This window comes from Carassius auratus, chromosome 27 (assembly GCF_003368295.1).
Source record: "Carassius auratus strain Wakin chromosome 27, ASM336829v1, whole genome shotgun sequence".
In the NCBI taxonomy this organism is placed as follows: domain Eukaryota; kingdom Metazoa; phylum Chordata; class Actinopteri; order Cypriniformes; family Cyprinidae; genus Carassius; species Carassius auratus.
Window position 1 is genome coordinate 23592002 of NC_039269.1, and position 21167 is coordinate 23613168.

Consider the following 21167-nt stretch of genomic DNA (forward strand, 5'->3'; position numbering starts at 1 on the left):
GGGCGGAGCAGAAGACCACCACGTCCTTGTGGTCGATGCCGGATTCCCCCAGGGCGGAGCAGAAGACCACCACACCCCTGTGGTTGAGGCCGGAGTCCCCCAGGGCGGAGCAGAAGACCACCACAGCCATGTGGTCAAGGCGGAAGCCCTCCAGGGCGGATCAGACCTCAGTGCGGCCGGACCAGAAGAACAACGAAGCTCTGGTAATCCCCTGGTGTTCTTACTGGACTTCAGAAGATCGGCGCTGGCCTGACTCTGCTCGCGAAGATCATTGGTGACTGGCACTTGTTCATGAAGATCACCGGTGACTTGACACAGTCCTTGAAGATCACCAGTGACTTGACACAGTCCTTGAAGATCACCAGTGACTTGACACAGTCCTTGAAGATCACCAGTGACTTGACTTGACTCTGAAAGGTCAATGGTGACCAGCCTTGTCTCTGGAAAGTCCATGGTACCTAGCCCTGACTCTGGTGGATCAGCGGTGACTAGCCCTGACTCTGGAAGGTCATCGGTGACTAGCCCTGACTCTGGAAGGTCATCGGTGACTAGCCCTGACTCTGGAAGGTCATCGGTGACTAGCCCTGGCTCTGGAGGGTCAGCGGTGACTAGCCCTGACTCTGGAGGATCATCGGTGACTAGCCCTGACTCTGAAGGGTCCACGAACACCTGACTCGACTCTGGAGAGTTCACTGTAACCTGACTCGACTCTGGAGAGTTCACTGTAACCTGACTCGACTCTGGAGTGCCAACTGGAACCTGACTCGACTCTGGAGAGTTAACTGGAACCTGACTCGACTCTGGAGAGTTCACTGGAACCTGACTCTACTCTGGAGAGTTCACTGGAACCTGACTCAACTCCAGAGGGTCAGCTGTGACTGTCATCCTGTGCAGCGGCGCTGGGCAAGCAGCCATCTTGGGCCATGACTCTGGACAGGGAGCCCTCTTGGGTTGTGGTGCTGGATCGGTGGCCAATTTGGGCATTGGCGCTGGGTTAGCGGCCATCTTGTGCTGTGGTGCTGGGCTGGTGACCACCCGGTGCTATGGCACTGGGCTGGAGGCCATCTTGGGCTGTGGCGCTGGCTCAGCAGCCATGACGTGAACCGTCTTGGGAATCTTTAGGATCTTTGACAGCATCTCGAAGTAATCGAGAAATTGGTCAGCGGCCATCTTGGGCGTTAGCGCTGAGCTAGCAGCCATCTTGCACCGTAGCACTGGACTGGTGACCACTTTGTGCTGTGGCATTGGGCTGGCGTCCATATTGCGCTGGGTTAATGGCCATCTTGTGCTGTGGCGCTGGGTTGGCGGCCGTCTTGCTTCGTGGTAATGGGTTGGCGGCCATGTTGCCTCATGCCCACCTCCTCCTCGGCGACCTCCCCTGGTCCTGCGAAACACGACCAGGCGGGTTCCCTCAAACTGATTGCTTCTCTCCCGCTCGGTGGCTGGGGAAGAAGCGTCAACCGACATACCGCTGGATCTCAGGGTGACGGAGTCCTTCTGTCACGTTCGGTGATACGGGAAACACAGGAGAGATCCAAGTGCAGGTAAGAGGTTTATTGAGGGGCAATCCAAAAGGGTAAACAGTCCAGGCAGGGTCAAAACTAGAATATCCAATAAACATGAAAAACAAAACAAGAACACATGGCAAGAGCAGACTACGGATAGTATCACACATAAGACAAGGACTCCGTGACAGAGAGACAGACAGACCGGGTATAAATACACAGAAGGATGATGGGGGAACTGGAGACAGGTGGGGAACAATCAGTTAACTCAAACAAGGAGGAAGGTGACCAAATAAGGGAACAGGAAGTGATAAGGTGACAGACACCGTGGGAAAGGAGGACACCTAGTGGAAACCCAGGGAACACAACCCAGACACTGTTGCAATATCAGTCAGGGTGGTGTTGGCGCGATGTTTTGAGGACGCTGCTAATAAAGTTGCATACGAATACACAATGGATTCATGTTTATTATATTTACAAAATACCACCGTTTTTATGCCAGTCATATCGTTTTATTTTGTTGTATTTATGCTTCACACCTTAATGCCTGGTCCGTGAAAATATTGTCTTACATTAAACCAGTCCTTGGTGCTGAAAAGGTTGGGGACCGCTGTTCTAGGTTATTACAAGCAGAGTTTTTTTTTTTTTTTGAGTAGCTTAAAATGCATGAATAGTATTTCAGGTGTTTGAAACTTTTGCCTCTTCATGTAAATTATTGTCTGTACATTGAACAGTACACTGTAACAATTTTTCAAAGACAATAAGAAATTTATTACATTTTAATTGAATTGCAAATAGCATGCAATTATCCCAAATTGTCACATTCAATTTGTATCAAGTATATTCTTTAAAAGTATATGATTTCCTTGATAAGTATTTTTTTTTAAATGTATGCTAAAGTCTAATGTATCTCTGCAAAGCTCAGATCTGGTGACCAAACTCCATCTTTTTTTTCTCTCTTATTATTGACATTTGATCCCCGGACCTTTAACCTGAACACAATACAGTATGGATATTTTTGTGTCTCGCAATGTTGAGGTATGGAGTGAGTATGCATGGGACACTTTTAGGGAACCATTTCCAGTTTTTGTGCTTCTCTGACTTATTCCACTGACATATCAACAAGGAGGATAAATGCTGCCGCTTCTTATTTAACAGAGAGATCTTTTATTTTTAACCCATCTACAAACCTTTTCCTGATTTACAAAGAAAAAAAATCACAGAATCTGTAAATGTATTAATTTGTATGTATTATTTAAACACCCAGATGAATAGATTTTACATTTGGCCACATCTTTTGTTAAAAACACATGCTTTATTAGGTCCTAAAAGATGTCCATTTACGTGAGGTTTGTAATTTCTCAAGATCCCTCTCCAGTTTCTCTCAGAAGATCTCAGAATCTCTGCCAGTTTTCTAAATAGTTTTCCCATTGTTTGTAACTTCAGAGGTCCATTGTTTTACTGGGAGCTAATTGCTCCTCATTTACAGGAGGTACCTGGATCACTGCTTCAGAAAATTGTTTCCTTTCAGAAGAAGCTCAACCTTTTGATTATAGGTTTGAGGAGCAATTCTAATGGAAATAGTTACCACGATAACAAAAGACAAAGTCTAAAAAGATTCTTTGTGTCAGCACATGCACAATGTAAGAGCTCTGGAGAGATATGACCTGCTTTTTTATATTCTTTTTTTCATCACAAATTTCCATAAATTAGCAATTTTCCACCAATGCAAATCACTCACTTCAAGTACAATGTCCATCATGTTAAATATGGGTTTTTATTCAAGTTAAAATATTTCCCACCATTGGTTCATCATTATCCAGATGATATTAGAATTATAATTATTTTTAGTGTTTGAAACTTTTGCCTCTTAATGTAAATCCCAGATGTGAATTAATGATGTCATGGGGTCATACAATCCCAATGAATTACTGCAATTAATGCTGAATGGCCTATATGGAAACACACACACACACACACACACATATATACAGAACAGACCAAAAGTTTGGAAATATTACTATTTTTTAATGTTTTTGAAAGAAGTTTCTTTTGCTCATCAAGCCTGCATTTATTTGAGAAAAAATATAATTTATTTCTGTGATGCAAAGCTGAATTTTTAGGATCATTATCACATGATCCTTTAGAAATCATTCTAATATGATGATTGATTATCAAAGTTGGAAACAGTTTTGCTTCCAAATTTTTTTTTTCTTAAACATAAATATTTTGTAATAACAATATACACTACTGGTCAGTTATTTGGGGTCAGTATTTTTCTTTCTTTCTTCTTTTTAAATAAAATCAATACTTCTATTCAGCAAGGATGTGTTAAATTGATAAAAAGTGATAGTAAAGAAAATATATTAGAATATATATTATTATAAAAAAATTTTTAAAATAAATGCAGTTCTTTTTAACCTTTTATTCAACAAATATATTAGACAGCAGAACTGTTTCCAACACTCATAATACATCAGAATATTAGAATGATTTCTAAATGATCATGTGATGGATGTTACATGTGACACTGAAGGCTGGAGTAATGATGCTGAAAATTCAGCTTTGCATCACAGGAATAAACTTTTTTTAATTATTTTTTCTTTAAGTATATTCAAATAGAAAACTATCATTTTAAGTTGTAATAATATTTCACAATATTACTGTTTTTTTCTGTATTTTTGATAAAATAAATGCAGGCTTGATGAGCAGAGGAAACATCTTTCAAAAACATTAAAAATAGTAATTTTTCCAAACTTTTGGTCTGTACTGTATATACCATCATGAAGTCTTTATTTACATTTTTGTAATAAAAGCACACACAAGCACACTTATGCATGCTCCACCCCAAAAGGAGAGGGCATGCAAATACACATACAACAGGCTTTTTACAGTAACAAAATGTGGTGTTACATATTCAAATGAGGCATATATAATCCTCACATCTCTCCCCCGCCATGTGTAGCCTACAGATCAGTGCACATCTCTACAGTAGTCATGGTGTCCTGCATCACAGACTGCATCGAAAAGCCCATCCGGCTTTGTTTTGAAAGTGTCGGTAAGTTCGTAGGGCTTCACCCGTGGTGGTTTGTCACTTTACCGCTGGCGTTGTCCGCAGGTCTCGGGGGAGGATTTTACTTTTTGAATGACCTGAAATCCAACGACATAGTGGAGCAGTTTACACCGAAAAACGGCCGCGCCAAAGTGGAGAGGCGATTCTTTCAAGAAACATTCCCACAGATTGACTCGCGATTTTCAATCATAAGACTGAACACTGATGGGGTTTTTGCATCTTTGATATTCACCTGTCAAACAAACATACTCAGTGTTGCCGCACTAGAGGAGATCATCCGCATAGATGGAGAAGTTAGAAGAATCACCGCAGCTCGTGACGCACGGCAGTTTGTGTTTTCGGATATTTGCGCATCTTTGAACGGAAGGTGCAACTCTAACGTAATGCTTGATGTTCTTGATTACAATGCCAGCAACATTGATATTGACAACATAACGTATCCTGAGTACTGTCCTTCCAAATTCAACTGTATCCACTTGGGAAATATCATTAGTGAGGTGGAGGTGGATCACAATGGAGTTGTTCGAAGTGCCAAAGCAATGAAACTTATCTATTATCTCCAAGAGAGCAATGATACACTGGAAGATGCCTGGCTTCAGGGATTTGTAGCCTTGCTCTCTAATGTGACAACCTCTAAAACTGAAGTAAGTATCTCTGAAATCTCTACTGAATCTGTGTATAGCCATCCTGTTTTGAATCTTCTAGTAAATTCCATTTAAATAAGAATGCTATATGAAAGACTGATTTGGTGAAATCTAAAATGAGCTCAATCACAACATTTTAACAATTCCAGTTTTCTAAAGTATGGAACATATTGATATTGCATAGTTTTGCACTTCATATAAGAGTGCTTAACCATTTGCATATTCAGTGTCTTCAAAATCAGCCACATTTAAGACATTATATGGCATAAAAAACCCAAAGCATTTTATGAAATGTTTTATGGTGAGCTAAATCTTTAAAATAATTGCCAAAAGGTTTGAGCATCAATACATTAGCTATTTGGGAGCCTACCTCATACTGTGATTCTTAGTCTAATCCATCTAACGTATGTGACTAAACAATAATTCTTTTTCTCAGGTGTCTTATTTCACATCCATATCAAGACAACAGGAGTTTGAGAAGAGTACCCAATCTGTCACTGAACTTTTTGCTATTGCTTATTTTCTTGCCATCTCATTTTCAATAATATCTTGCCTAAGGTTTGTGTAAAACAGGTCATGAACTAAAACATTTAGATTACAGATCTGATATAAATTGTAAATAGTTATACATTATTTAATTTCACAGGTTTGACAACGTGAGGAATAAAGCATGGGTGGCTTCTCTTGGAGTTTTCTCCACTGCACAAGCAGTGCTGTCCGGCTTTGGGTTGCTGTTACTCATAAAGGTGCCATTTGTTATTACTGTGGCATCTTCTCCGTTCCTTATTCTTGGTAAGATACTGTATCTTTTTTTGAACTGATTCAGACCTACAATTGTTACAGGATCTGTAAATCTGATTCACAGGTTATAGATTTTATAATAAAAATAAATAAATGACTGATAGTGATGTAAGCTCCACTGCATAGAACAGAAATAAATCGGTCCCTAAACTGAAGTGTTACATAAATAACTAATCCCATTCTAAAGTTTTGCTGCTCTATATTTTATATTGCAGCCCCAAAATATTTAATATAATGAATATTTAATGTACTGAAATAATTTCAACATTTCAGATTTACATAATATACATATATATTTTGAGACATTGACAGATTTTCAATGCCATATAGAATAGACAGCTGTTTATATGATGGGTTGTTTTCTAAAAATGGATATGTGCTGGATTAAGGAGGTGACCCATCTTACCCCACACACCGTAGGTTTGCATTGGATAAACAGGTCAAAATGCACAAAGAGCACTACATTCCATGTTCTCCACAACTGACAGGTTTTAATTTCAATATGTGTAATTGTTTTTTTTAGGAATCGGTATTGATGACATGTTTATCATGATCTCTAGCTGGCAACGGACCAACATCCAAGACACAGTGCCAAAACGCATGGCTGATACCTACAGGGAGGCAGCCGTTTCCATTACTATCACCACCCTGACTGATGTGCTAGCCTTTTACCTCAGCTACGGTAACCCTTTCGGCTCGGTTCAGTCTTTCTGTCTTTATGCAGGCACAGCTGTCTTGTTCTGCTACTTCTATAACATCACTTTCTTTGGAGCTTGTTTGGCTCTGAATGGAAGAAGAGAGGGGGCAAACAGACACTGGTTAACTTGCATGAAGGTCCCAGAAGAAGTCCCACCAGGACGGTCTAAAGTCTATACTCTCTGTTGCGTTGGAGGATCTTACGACCGTAACACCGGTACTGAGGAAGAGCACCCAATGACACTGTTCTTCAGGAAGTATTATGGACCATTTTTGACAACAGTTTGGAGTCAAGCTTTAGTCATTTTGATTTACTTAACATACATTGCTGTTAGTGTTTATGGTTGCCTGCAACTTAAGCAAGGCATTGATCTCAGGAACCTAGCACTTGATAAATCATACATCATCCAGTACTATGAAGCTGAAAAGACATACTTTGATTATTATGGTCCGAATGTAATGTTAGCGATCAACGGCACATTTCCGTATTGGGAGGAGAGCAAACGGCATCAACTGGAGTCGTGTTTTGAACAGTTTCAGGAATTGGATTTTGTCAAGAACTTGTCGACATCTTGGCTTCATTCTTTCGAAAAGTATGCAGAGGAACACAGGATAAACATCAGCTCAGAAGGTCAGTTTAAAATACATCTTTATGAGTTCCTGGACCGCCAACCAATGCTCAAACAGGATGTCAACATAACCAATAACGACATAGCTGCTTCACGTCTGTTTCTTCAGACAGTTGTTCAGAATTCAAACGAGAAGAGCATACTGAACTCACTACGGAGGACAGCAGAGAGCTGCCCATGTCCACTGTTGGTCTACCATCCAGCGTTTATATACCATGATCAGTATACAGTAATAGGGCATGTCACTCTTCAGACCATCTCTGTGGCAACCCTAGTAATGCTGCTCATCTCCCTTGTGCTGATTCCAAATCCTCTTTGTGCCTTGTGGGTTGCTTTTGCCATCGCTTCAGTCATTTTGGGAGTCACCGGTTTTATGGCACTGCTAGACGTAAGTCTTGATTCAATCTCCATGATAAACCTGGTCATTAGCATCGGTTTTTCTGTGGACTTCTCTGCTCATATCTCCTACACGTTTGTGTCCAGTACCAAGCCCGATGTGAATGAAAGAGTTGTAGAGGCAATGACACACCTGGGCTACCCCATACTTCAGGGGGCTCTGTCTACAATTGTGGGTGTGGTTGTGCTTTCAGCTTCCAGTAGCTACATATTCAGAACCTTTTTCACCATTGTGTTCCTAGTCATTACTTTTGGGCTGCTTCATGGCATTGCTTTTATTCCAGTATTTCTAACTTTCTTTGGATTTTGCCACAAATGATGGCAGCATTGAATTCGAATATCAAACTTCTGCTTTTTCTACATCATGTCCCATCTCTTTTTTAATAAACTTGTAAAATTAAAATTGTATTAAAGTAAGAAAAAAATAATTTCTTGTGGTTGGTTACTTTTAAAGCACTTAGAAGCACGTTCAAAGTATAGTGAAAGTGACGTGACATTCAGCCAAGTATGGTGACCCATACTCAGAATTTGTGCTCTGCATTTAACCCATCAAAAGTGCGCACGCACGCACGCATACACACACACACAGCAGTGGGCAGCCATTTATGCCGTGGCGCCCGGGGAGCAGTTGGGGGTTCGATGCCTTCCTCAAGGGCACCTAAGACGTGGTATTGCTGGCCCAAGACTTGAACCTACAACCCTAGGGTTAGGAATCAAACTCTCTAACCACTAGGCCACGACTTCCCCTTCAAGGCAGATTTTCAAATGTTTTCAACATATATTATCCCAGAAATGTGCAAAATGTTATTGTAGTTGAACTTCACATTGAATGATTGCAGTAACATGTGGACTGTCATTTGATATGGCAACATTTTTATTAAACCCGAGTGATTTCTGTTCTTCCACTGAAAGTCTGTTTACCATATTTGATGTTTATATATGTGCTTTCATTAGTGTTAATATGTGAATAAAGCCTATGTTTATTAAACTGCTCAATTAAAGCAGATTTACTTTACCATCTATTTATATTCTAGCACTGGATGTGTAGTGCTGTCCAAAACGACAACGGTGTCATTTTAACCGTGTGGCTTCTAGAGGGGAAAGCTAATTATTTCAAAGCAAAGAGACATAACTGGGTGAAAATCCTCAAACTTATAATTTGGGCAACCATCTAGAACTTGGCACAAGCATTTAGTTTAGACTTGTTTACGTGTATAATGGTAATGTTCTCGCAATGCAGAAGTTATCACAGTCCATGAAAATAACAATTCTGCAGAGTTATGTTTCCTTTATTCTGTTCAGCTCCCATTCATTATTTAATGTGCAACAGCTTCAAAAGAAAACATTTTTTTTTATTACAAACCAGGTCGAACTAAAATCTAAAATGAATCTAATACACTTATATACAATGTCCTTGATTTTAATTTGATTAATTATAAATATATACTGTATATACACACAACTAAAACGAGCTTGGGTAAAAGGCAAACATACATGAATGCAAGGTAAACTCATAGATGTAGAGCTACTGTACATGAATAAATAATGTGTAGAATAAAGCTGAACAAACAGAGTAGAATAACCACTGGAACATGAGAAATGCAGATCTAATATCAAATTTAAATGAATATCACATTGTAGTTTCCCTTTTGTTTTATGATTGCCATTTATGATCAAACTGATGCAAGAGAGTAAGCATTTAAACCTATAAGATGGAACATGTAATATTCCAGATGGTATAAAAATAGTCTTGTGAAATAGAGCTCAAACTTCACAAGTTTATTGATTACTGAGCCACTTGGAATTTCTTAGCACACTGGGGTTCTGGTGTATTTACTTACTGTGACGATTAAGGTATTTTGAAGCAGCATTGTTCACAAGCAGACAATAAATGCATCACAAAAATAATTCAAATGTCCCAGCACTAAAGTGCTTTGAAACATTCCAGATTAAAAAAACAAAAAACCTTCCCTTCTATTTCTCAAAGGCCACCATGCAACATATGCTCAGCCTGGCTCAGACAACTCTGTCAGAAACAGTGAACAGCAATTTGTTCCTTCCTTTATAGTAAACTGGACTGTTGCTTACAGCTTAATGATTTATTCAAAATCAGCTCCACTACAAATAAGGCAGCACCTACAGTCAATGGGCCAGAAAAACACTGAAATAGATAGTAAATGAGTTCAAAAACCATTAACAATTTCTTTGGAAGAAAATCCCAAGCATGTAAAACTGAAACATTTTTAGAGATCTGGCTCAGGGAGAAAAAGAAAAACAAAACTCTTTACCAATGGGGATTGTTGGCCTACCAAGCTCTTGGTTGCATATGTACATTCATGTCTTTTAGGGTTCCATTGTCCTTTCCCTGTTGCCTGAAGGTCCTGGTGAGCCCTCATCTGCTGGCTATTGTCTTTCCCTCCAAGACCAGCTGGATCTCTTTGGCATCCAATGTCTCATACCGCAGCAAAGCTTCAGCAAGATTTTTGTGTTCCTTAGAACGAGACTTCAGGAGCGCTTTAGCACGCTCGTAGGAATCCTAGGAGATATTTGAGCCAAAAATGAAGGGGGAAATAGTAGCTGGTATCAAGAAATGTTAACAGCAGGCTGTTGAGTGCTTAAAAATGTACTGATTTGAGGACTGGATTAGATCAGAACAAAGTTTACCCTCAGAAGTGTCCTGACTTCATGTTCAATGGCTGCCTGAGTTTCTGGGCTCTGCTTGGTGAGGTCAGTATATGTCATGACACCCAACTATTAACAAAAAAGAACGACAGACATTAAAGAGTCAATAGCTCTGAAAAGAAAAAATATTTATAGAACTATTTTTTAAAACCTAGGGAGCTGCCTTGCTTTCTATTGTCATGAAAACAACAAATGCAAAATTGTCTACTTAATTCATTTTAGTTTTACTACATTTGGAAAAAATAAGTCAATTATTTGACTTAGGAAATAACATGCAATTTATGTCATACCATTTATTTCCTACTTAATATTTTTCCTTGGACAACAAAGTCTTTATGCATGAAAATATGCAACAGTTCATGACATTTGGCATCAGTAAATTTGAAGGCAACCAACTCCTTCAAAACCAAAGTAAATAAATAAAATCTAAAATTAACATTCATCTATATTACATATATCCAGAAAGCAAAAATAATTTGCTAAATATGACAAACCTTTTCACACATGCCAAATCTGGTCACCATCATTTTAGCTATTTTTGTAGCGCTGTCAAAATCACTTGACGCTCCTGAGTAAAAACAACAAACAATTCCACAGATGAACAGAAATAAGTGATAAGCATCACTGTGCAGTATTTCCAGTTCATGAATTGTCTTCTCGCATGTACAATAAACACACTTACAGCAAGGTCACTCTATAATATAATAATCATAAATACAAAAACATACTTAATGACACTGCAACCCCAGAACAAACAGGACTGCAACATACCAGTAGTGATATTCTCACTGCCGAAGATGAGCTCCTCAGCCACTCGGCCGCCCATGCTGACGTCCATCTGGGCCAGAAGTTGAGAACGAGTTTCACTCCAGCGGTCATTCTCTGGGAGCATGGACACCTAAAGAGAGGAAAACAAAAATACTGGCACTAAATCAAGGCAGACTGTCTCACACTTTAAAAATAAACATTTATCTCCAAAAAAAATTCAAACGCTGACTTTACAGTTTCAACCTAAAGAGAAGAGATTAGCCCTTTCAAAGTTTCAACTCTTCTAATCAAGTAAAAATGTACTCACATGACCCAGAGTGGGGCCTCTCGGCATAATGGTGGCTTTATTTATGGGCATGGCATCTTTGGTGTAGTATGCAATAATAGCATGGCCTGACTCATGGTAAGCTGTGATCTCTTTATTCTTCTTGTCAATCTCTGCGCTCCTGCGTTCCGGCCCTGCAGAAAGGCAAAGGCAATTTCAGCCACTGAAAACATTCTGAACTGAATGCAGAAACAGCAGAAAACTGAAATTGTCAGTTTCACCCAAAATGGATTTAATGGGCCAAAAATGAGTGCTTCTCGATTGGTGTCAGCAACTTTTTCATGCACACAATGTAAATAAGCTGCAACAGGTTAACATGTCAGCATGGACAGACTTCTTCAGGACCAAAACTGATACTAGAACAGCAATGTGTGTCCCTGGACCACAAAACTAGTCATAAGGGTCTTTTTTTTTTTTTTTTGAGATTTATACATCACCTGAAAGCTGAATGAATTAGTTTTCTGTGGATGTATGGTTTGTTGCGATAGGATAATGTTTTGCTATATTTACAGATAAACAACTATTTGAAAATCTGGAATCTGAAGGTGCATAAAATCGAAATACTGAGAAAATCACCTTTTAAGTTGTCCAAATGTGGTTCTAAGCAACACATTTGACTTAAGCTTTGATAAATTTACAGTAGGAAATTTACTAAATATCTTCATGGAACATGATCATAATAATTTTTGGCATAAAAGAAAAATGTATAATTATGATCCATATAACATTATTGCTGGCTATTGCCACAAATATAACCATGCAACTTACATGACCCTGGACCAAAAATACTGTCATATGTAAAAAAAATTTGGCTGAAATATCAATGTCTATGATACCTATGCACACTACGATAGTATATGACACCCTGAACAGTATACTGAGTTCAGTTGCCCAAATGTAATTATTTAAACTTTATTTTTGGTTTTGGCATTTCTAGAAAAAAAATATTTCCGGTGAACTATGGAAAAATGTCATTATCTGAAATTTAGGGGTAAATGTGACTAATATGAGCAACACAATTTCTTCAGTTAGAGGTACCTACCCATCAGTATTTTGTCCTTAGCGAACTCCAACTCCTTCATGGTCACCATGTCTTTGCCATCCACAGCTGCCTTTAGTGCAGCCTGATTAACTAGATTCTCCAGCTCGGCTCCAGAGAACCCCACCGTTCCTCGGGCAATGACCTCTGCCTCCACAGCTAATGTCCAGAAAATACAATAATCCTTAACAACAATTACTTCACTTCCTGTAAAGAAACCTTTTTTTTTTTTTACCTCACAACATTAAGAAATGAGTCTTTCACAGACCACTTACCACTGTCTACTTTAATTTTTTTAAGGTACCACTTGAGGATTTCAGTGCGGCCTTTCACGTCTGGTCTGGGGACTGTGACCTGCATATCAAAACGGCCTGGCCGGATCAGAGCGCTGTGGAACAAGATTCAGATTATCTGACCAATCATACACATTATACTGACAGAAGACTTTCACAAACTCACAATAACACATATATCTTATTATATTTGAGCATATTGTAAAACAAGCAGTCCTTAGTCTTTAGATGTTCGAAAAGAAATATACATACTTATCCAAAGCTTCAGGGAAGTTTGTTGCTCCGATTATGATGACACCTTCATTTGGCTTAAACCTGCACATGTTAAAAACCAAAAGTTAGTGAAGGAAACTCAAGCACAGACCACAATGAAGTCAGTCGGAGTAGCACGGCTCACCCATCCATCTCTGCTAGAAGCTGATTGATTGTCTGTCTAGAATAGGGGTGCATGGGGGACTCAATCCTCTTTCCTCCAACACTATCCAGCTCATCAATGAAGATAACACAAGGAGCATTAGCTTTAGCTTCCCCTAGAGAGCAAATGCAGGAGAACTGCTTTAATACATGCATTCATTCACTATTTATGGAATTAAGATTTGGCTCTATGCAAGCTAGGCACTCACTGAAAAGGTTTCGGATTCGGCTAGCACCAACACCAACAAACATCTCATCGAACTCTGAGCCAGATGCGTAGTAGAAAGGCACATCTGCCTCTCCGGCCACAGCACGGGCCAACAGGGTCTTTCCTGTTCCTGGAGGCCCAACCAACAAGATTCCTATGAAAAAAATAAATTAATTAGTTTAAATATGGACTTCTGTAATGGTGTCTTTTTTTATCCTTTTTGAAGCTCTAGACATGTGGTCACTATGAACTACTATTAAATGGTAAAGAAGGTAGATGTAGTTGTAATCATTTTTCATAAATCTATTCCACAGATTAAAAAATAAAATTAAAAATCATACAGGTTTGCTAAAATTTGACGATGAGCAAATAACAGTAGAATTGAAATGTAACTATTAATTTGAATGGTTCTGGCTTGGAGCCTTTCAGCAAAAGTGTGTTCTTACCTTTAGGCAGCTTTCCTCCCAAAGCGGTGAACTTCTGTGGGTTCCGGAGGAACTCCACCACTTCCTGTAGCTCATTCTTGGCCTCCTCCACACCCTTCACATGCTCAAAGGTGACGTTCTTCATCTGGACAGGGTCCACTGCTGAGTCCAGGCCTGAAGTGGTTCGGAATCGCACTGTTCGGAAAGGTTACATTATAGTTCACACTCCAAACACACACACACACACACACACACAGCTCTCGCAAAGCCACAAAAGGGGCATGAAAGGGGCGAGCATTAATGGTTTTCAATCCAAGCAAAGACTTTTACTAATAATAAAAATTTGATATTCACACAAGTAGACATGACACAGGGCATAATCTATACTGAATTTAGGGAGACAAATCCTAAATCCTAACAAATAATATTTACCTGATAAGAAAGGTGTTTTTGAGAGTCCATATAACCCCACCAGCAAAAGCACCAATAGTATCAGTCGTGTCCTCCTTAATGATTCTGTTGGAAATGACAATATGATTATATGATTTTTTTTAAAATACAATAATAAAGTGAGAAAGGAAACAATTACATCAGGTTGAGAAACATTCTGCATTCAACAGACCTCAGTCAGGGCAAAAGCAAGGCTGGCTTGTCTGTGAGAGACAGACTTACGGTATTTACAGTACTGTATGAAGGTCACACAAATGGTTTTATGGAGCTTTTGTCTACTGAAAGCCTTAAAGCTTGCCTTGGGTTCTCTGTGTTAGTGCCTGTGCTTTTAGGAATCCCTCTGCAAAACCAGTCTTAAAAGCATCATGCTGACCATCAGGAATGTTCTTGTTTTTAAGGAGCTTGTCCAGTGTTTCAACATCTGGCCCTTTGTCTCGTGTAAGGAAACCCTGATGGACAAAACCATAAACAACATTAAAATGGACAAACAAACCTTAAAACATAGTTATTTAGATAGTTTATATAATGTTTTCTGTGGGCTATTGAACAATAAACTTGCACAAAAATGCACATGCACTTAAGAAAACAAATTACTCCCAGGTTTCAGTTCTGTAATTCATTCAAATGCAATCAAAATGCTAGTGAACCATCTCTTTATGTTGTAATAAACACTACATTAGGGTAATCATTTAAAAGAAAGCACTGTATTTCTGCGTGGGTGACCTTCATAAATGATGGTGTAAATCCCTCAGGCTCCCCTGAACTCTCAAAGCCTCCCTGTAGACGGCGTGTTCTGGACTTCAGGGTTTTAAAGCCACGATTTGGAACCATCACTGAGGGGAGGAAATAAAGGATTAACATTTGATGAACATCAGCTGGAAAAAACACAGCTCATGTCAAATGAAGTTGCGTGTGACAAGTGAATAATATAATGCTGTACACTTTACATGGCAAATATTTGAGATCTGTACATAGTGTTTGAAGAGGTGACTTGTTCTGCTTGGAGAACACAGGAGTGACACCACCCAATCTTGAAAACCCTGAACAGGAAAAGCAGAAATTAAACAGGTAACACATCTGACAAATTCAGCCGTACAGTATGAGAAATCTGCACAATCAATTAATATAATAATCAAGATCACAGTGATGGATGGCTGCACCAATTCAAAGTTATTGAGTGAACTGTTGAACTGTGCATAAACGCAAATAAAAACTATTGGTAACTATTTCTGTCACAGGCTCAGGTATCAAGGAAATGAAGGGGAATGTATTTTTTGCCTCACCATGTTTGTTGTGAAAGAACGAATCTGAGGAAAGATGGGAAGTCCTCCAGATATTTGGCACAGTCCTCAGTTGTGAGAGCGACTCCTGCTGAGTAACACAGGGCAGAAGCTTCTGCACCAGCTCATCTAGCTGGCCGACCCCGAGATCTGTCAATCCTAAATCCCGGAGGATCACCGATGGCTTCCCAGCACACCACCACAGAATCAGAATTTAAAGAGGAAAAACATGGTTAGGATTCAGATGAGCATCATTCATCTAAAAGCTGCTAACGTTCAACTGCTCAATTTTATAACTACATTTGCAATAAATGACTAGAGGAGACAAAGGGAGGGTCCAGAATTCATCAGTGTGATTACCTCTGTGCAGTTCAGTTCTTGTTCTGATGCGTTCTCTCTGTGTTTGTGATTGATGCTCACTGAACCCTTCAGAGAGTGCAGGGCATTGATCAGGTGACTCAGCTGGACTGTTACCTGGGGAAATAAACAGGCAAACCAAGTTTTCTTCTTTTCTGTCTTGAGAATTACATTTTTATAACAGCTTTAATTTGAACATTCAACCAATATTGGGGTGTTTTCTCAAAATTTGAAATTCCACAATGTAAATAATGCATCAATGAGTATTTTTTGATTGTGTGAAAACGGTTTGTACATTTCTCAACAAAAAAAAAGAAAAAAAAAAGTTATTGCACTCATTTATCAAGGGAGAGAGGCAATAGTATCAGTAAGACAGACTAAAATGTCCGAGAAAAATTGGATATTTGTGATATGTGGGGGGGAAATCACTTATGAAAAATATTTGAACTTCCCACGAACCTGGGGTGCTATCTTCGTACCTCGCTAACTCAGTTAGCTGGATTTGATTGGTGACCAGATTTTGCATGATCTTGGATTGGTTGGTTCTTTGAAGCTCATCCTGAAGCTGCTGTTGTAGCAACAGGTCTGTGAGCTCAAACCGGCTCGGGAGAAGGCTTATTTCATGTAAACAGGATTAGATTGCATCTTTTTAAGCAGAATTTATATTTGAAAGCTGTCGGCTACCACCGCTACTTTATTACTAGAGTATCCTACTGATTCCAGGGACAATAATTTTAAATAATAATCATTTAAAAATTGATTTAAAGATAATTTGATAATTTTGTGTAGTCTTTAATATTACAGACACAGCCAGTTTTACTCATTGAAAGATTCATTCATTATAAAATAAATGACTTCATAATTGTATTAGTGTAACACAGAGATAAGGTGTTTTTCGTCGTGCAGTAATTTGAGTGATGACAGCTACTGTATTATAGGAGAGGATTGATGGAGTGCAGGAGATGCAGATAACATGATCTTAACCTTTAAAAACTTTAATTAATGCTGTCACGTAACACATCTGTTCAAATATCAAATTAAATTTGAAATATGAATTGCTAATTACTACACTGAAATAAAAATGTAAAGCCTGTACAAATAGTCGTGAATTATAAATGGGAATCATTTTAAAAAAAATAATAATAAAAACGCACATTTCATTCATCTATTATAAAATGTATGAAGTTTTGTTCTCTTGGCTGTTTCTTTATAAAAGTCCAGAAATGTGTCAAGTTTTTTGTCAAGTGTCCTTTTTAATTATATGATGTCATTACGTTGCCGCCAGCCAATCGCTGCATTGCTGATCGACGTTTCGTGTGCCGATACATAACTCCCTTTAAAAACACCCATGAACGCGCAATTATCTCAGATAACTCTATCCAGCCATACTAATCATCAACAACAGGTCAGATCCTGCTTAGCTGGATGTAATAAACGACGGACGACGGACGAAGAACGGACCCTTGGGCCCTTATTTCTCAACAGATGTGCAAGCACAGTTTCACGCAAAGTGAAGCATGTTTTACATTGGTATCAACGCAAATCAATGTCTTAAAACAGCATTTTTTTTAAACACAAATCGTCAATTACACTGCAATCAAGTGACCTATTACGAGGACGACTAGACTAGTAACATGACATTGCCTTTTCTTCATGATTTTTCAAAAAAAAAAACTATTCGTTTATATCTTAAGTGCTGCTTCTTATTCTTGTTACATATGCTAGCTAACCAGCTAGCCTGCGCATGTTAAATTATGAAACCCGCTGTCCTATATAGACAGTGATTTGATACCTGTGGCTGAAGGGAAGAAGAAAGAGAAAACATTTCCAATTAGCTGCTGACAATTTCTTGAAGACAACGGGAGTTTATTAATTTGGAGTTACATGTAATGCCCTCCACCGGTGTCCTCTTCCGCTCAACTAGCCTCGCTGACACTGCGAAGACTCATTAACATAACGTTCTACAACATCCGGCTAAGAGGAAGACAAAATAAAGGTCCTCAACATTTCTGTCAGCCAGGTGTAAATACTGCCATTTTACTGCATGTCAAATATTTTTACATTTATATTTCCAAACTAACGCAAAATAAAAAAAATATAATATAATATATGGTAATAATATAGGTAAAGTATAATATATTAAAAAGTAAAACAGTATAATTGAAAATGGATGACAATAGAGTATATAATGAAATTACAAGTAAAGTCAAAAGTAAATAAATACATAAATAATTATAATAATAATGTGATGAGAAATAACAATAATAAATTGTGCTGGACACTGACCAGAATAAGTTTGCTCACTGTTTCTCATATTGTGACTGAAGTGTATAAAACATATAATCCTCATACTTTAGTAAAAATTAAAGGTACAATTAAAGTAGCCCATTAGAAAAACACTTAATTAACAGTATCAACAAAGCTAATATTACAACTTTTATAAATAATAGGACAGTTGATTGTATCAATGAGTCTAGCTTAGTTGTAGGTTGGGAAGTACTTTTCAAATATTAGAATATGTACGAGTTGAAGGGTACTTTAGGCTAAAATGCATCATTTACATGAGCGGTGTAGTAGAGGTGTATTATCATTATGTATGTGTATTATCGTTATAATACAAACTTTAATTTAAGTAAACCAATTGCTTTGCAAAATGGTTCACCGTTTTGAAGCACTTGAATCACTGCACGCCGATGACGCCTGCTGGTCAAAACTGTGAAAACAACAAATATATATATATATATATATATATATATATATATATATATATATATATATATATATATATATATATATATATATATATATATATATATATATAATGTTTTCTCAGGCTGAAGAAAGACACTTAGCTGGCTAACCAGGTAAATTTCAGTTTAGATTGCACCAATCCTGGGTTTTAGGTATATGTAAGTGGCTTGGCTTTTAGCAGCATTCATTGGCATAGTAACTTACACTCCACGGCTAACCCGCTCTGGTGCAGGTTATGTTCTGGGTTAGAGATCTCAAACTGAAGTTGAACCCATCAGATGGGAGCAAAGTGACAATGTCTGGCTTTAATGATAATTACTTAAAGTTAAAGTTACTTAAAGTTATTTTACATTATTTATATATTTATTATATGATTTATATTATTATTAATCCACTACACACAAGCAATTTTATTTTAAGTTATTATAAATAATTTAATTTAAATTCATATTAATGTATATAGATCCTGTAATATGAATGATCTGTATATATCAATAGATAACACTATTTTAAAAATGATTACATGTGGCCTTACATTGTTCGAGTCTCAATCGCTATATATTTTCAAATGTACAAATTAACTTAACAAGTTTCACTTGTGACTGCACAGATAGAGCAAGAGGTTTGGGTTTGTTAACTCAAAAACTAATCCTGTAACTCTGAATTTGTTCAGCTGCTATCATGGTACAGGCCCCTGATGGACTCAACAACTATTACACAAACAACTATTAGAAAGGGCACAAAGATTCAGTGATGCTCAGACACAATGCATTAATATTTGGAGGATGTAAATGGTTTGAAAATGATGATCAGTGTAAATGTTCTTATTTTGTAAGCATCGTCTGTAGCTTCTGAAGGGCAAAAGTGAAAAATGAATGGCAAAAATGCAAATAAATAAATAAATACAAAGTCCTTTAAGCAAAATAAAAAATAATTACAACCTCATCATGCAATTCAGATGTTTTTGAAACCGCTACTGGATGCAAGCAAGGCTGCATTCTATCCCTACTACTATATAAAATTGGCCTCAGGATAAGCATTGAGAAGATCATGCTTGTGAAAGTCATTGAACAAGGGGGTAGGGGTTAGGTAGTGTAACTACCTACTGGCTGGATATGTTCTTCAAATGCAGAACAATTGAATACCGAAGACAGCAATGACATGGTTATCTCCCCTTGCCAAATGCCAACGAGCTAGAATAGACATAGAGGGGAAAGTGATTAACTGGCTGGGAGATTGGGATCTAACACTATATAACCAGCACTCACTTCCACCCTCAATAACCCCTGAGCATGGCACAGAACCCCCAACTGCTCCCGAGGTCCCGCAGCAGTATGGCTGCCCACTGCTCTCACTACTGTGTGGATGGGTTAAAAGTCCTCATGAAATCAAAATGGACTTTATTTATTTTATGAGCTCACATAGCCTGTTATGAGGTGAACAATTAATCCTTGCATGTTAATCCACTGAAAAAAATTTTTTTGTCTTCCGCTCTGGAATGGCATTCCTCCTCTAATGATGTCAGTTTGACGGCTTTGGCAGAATATCCTTAACCACGCCCCTCCAACCATTAATTTGCTATGAATGAGAGACAGAGACGGGGAGCGCGAAAAAAAAAAATAGAAAACCACACCCTCTATTCAATACTCAGTTTTAGCTGGGAATACGCCACTACACTGAAATAAAGTAAGCAGCAATTTCTGGTTCACACAGACTTTAATTGCTGAGCACAAATTCCGAATATGGGTCACTTTCACTTGTGCTCTGACTGAGCTCCATTCTGTCTCAGAGGGGAGAGGGCTGTAGCCATGCACTTTGTAAAGGTTCACATTGCCAGAGAAAGTCCGAATGGAAGGACAGTATATTGGAAAGTGACCCCTTTGAACGTGAATCTCAAGAATGGTTGGTGATAAGGGGCTATTTGGCTATGAATGCAAGCATCCATCTGGGCAGAGATGAGCAGTCATGGCCTCTTCAAAGGGAAGAAGCTTTTCATAACCTCTTTGTGAAGTGAAGGCAGAAAAGTTAATCTGGGCTGAGTAGAAAGTGCACCACAACTTGGTAAGTTCTTCATGAACGTCCGGAAAGAATAGTGCAGGTCTATGGCAGGTGGCTTGCTGGTGCCCTTACAGGAACCATTCATTGATGCAGCTGTGGGAAGGCTCTTATGGGGGTTACCATTCTAAGCCAAATTCTTCAAAGGCCTTTGAGAGGATGTGGTTTAGCTTGCTGTCCACACTGGGCCTGACATCACCTGGTTTCTTTTGGCAAAAGGGGCCAGGGTCCTCTATGGAGCACAACCATTCCTCCACATCAGAAGCCATCAGAAACATCCTCCTTGGATCCTCCAAAAGAGACCAGACTGCTTGCTCCTGTTGAGAGGCACTGATCTTCATGGCAGAAGAGAACTAGGAAATCCTCTCACTGTAGG

General features: G+C 38.6%; 2 protein-coding genes across 3 annotated transcripts; one reads left to right on the forward strand and one right to left on the reverse strand.

The window, feature by feature from the left end:
- The first annotated feature begins 4481 nt into the window (after positions 1-4481).
- ptchd3b (patched domain containing 3b) lies at positions 4482-8329 on the forward strand. The gene is made up of 4 exons (XM_026206774.1): positions 4482-5222; positions 5659-5780; positions 5869-6014; positions 6547-8329. Exons 1-4 carry the CDS (start codon positions 4503-4505, stop codon positions 8061-8063), a joined length of 2505 nt encoding a protein of 834 aa, XP_026062559.1. The 5' UTR covers positions 4482-4502; the 3' UTR covers positions 8064-8329.
- A 1387-nt stretch (positions 8330-9716) lies between these two features.
- Positions 9717-17932, reverse strand: yme1l1b (YME1-like 1b). Of its 2 annotated transcripts, none has more exons than XM_026206776.1 (18): positions 17778-17932; positions 15989-16102; positions 15632-15812; positions 15320-15388; positions 15072-15181; positions 14647-14797; positions 14331-14414; positions 13920-14093; positions 13475-13627; positions 13249-13381; positions 13104-13166; positions 12834-12946; positions 12562-12717; positions 11502-11653; positions 11198-11324; positions 10921-10994; positions 10409-10495; positions 9717-10280 (listed from the first exon to the last, which is right to left on the reverse strand). In XM_026206776.1, exons 1-18 carry the CDS (start codon positions 17808-17810, stop codon positions 10137-10139), a joined length of 2118 nt encoding a protein of 705 aa, XP_026062561.1. In that variant the 5' UTR covers positions 17811-17932; the 3' UTR covers positions 9717-10136. The 2 variants fall into 2 exon arrangements, with proteins under 2 accessions (XP_026062561.1, XP_026062560.1); XM_026206775.1 differs by having other exon boundaries at positions 15296-15388.
- Positions 17933-21167: the final 3235 nt, after the last annotated feature.

Coding starts and splice junctions, on each gene's coding strand:
- yme1l1b (XM_026206775.1), bottom strand. CDS start 17,810: ATGTTTTCTCTTTCTTCTTCCCTTCAGCCACAG. Junction 13,628..13,919: donor GGGAGGAAAGCTGCCTAAAG/GTAAGAACACAC, acceptor TTTTTTTCATAG/GAATCTTGTTGGTTGGGCCT. Junction 10,496..10,920: donor GATTTGGCATGTGTGAAAAG/GTTTGTCATATT, acceptor TTTTGTTAATAG/TTGGGTGTCATGACATATAC.
- ptchd3b (XM_026206774.1), top strand. CDS start 4,503: ATGGTGTCCTGCATCACAGACTGCATCGAAAAGCCCATCCGGCTTTGT. Junction 5,223..5,658: donor TGACAACCTCTAAAACTGAA/GTAAGTATCTCT, acceptor TCTTTTTCTCAG/GTGTCTTATTTCACATCCAT. Junction 5,781..5,868: donor TCAATAATATCTTGCCTAAG/GTTTGTGTAAAA, acceptor TTAATTTCACAG/GTTTGACAACGTGAGGAATA.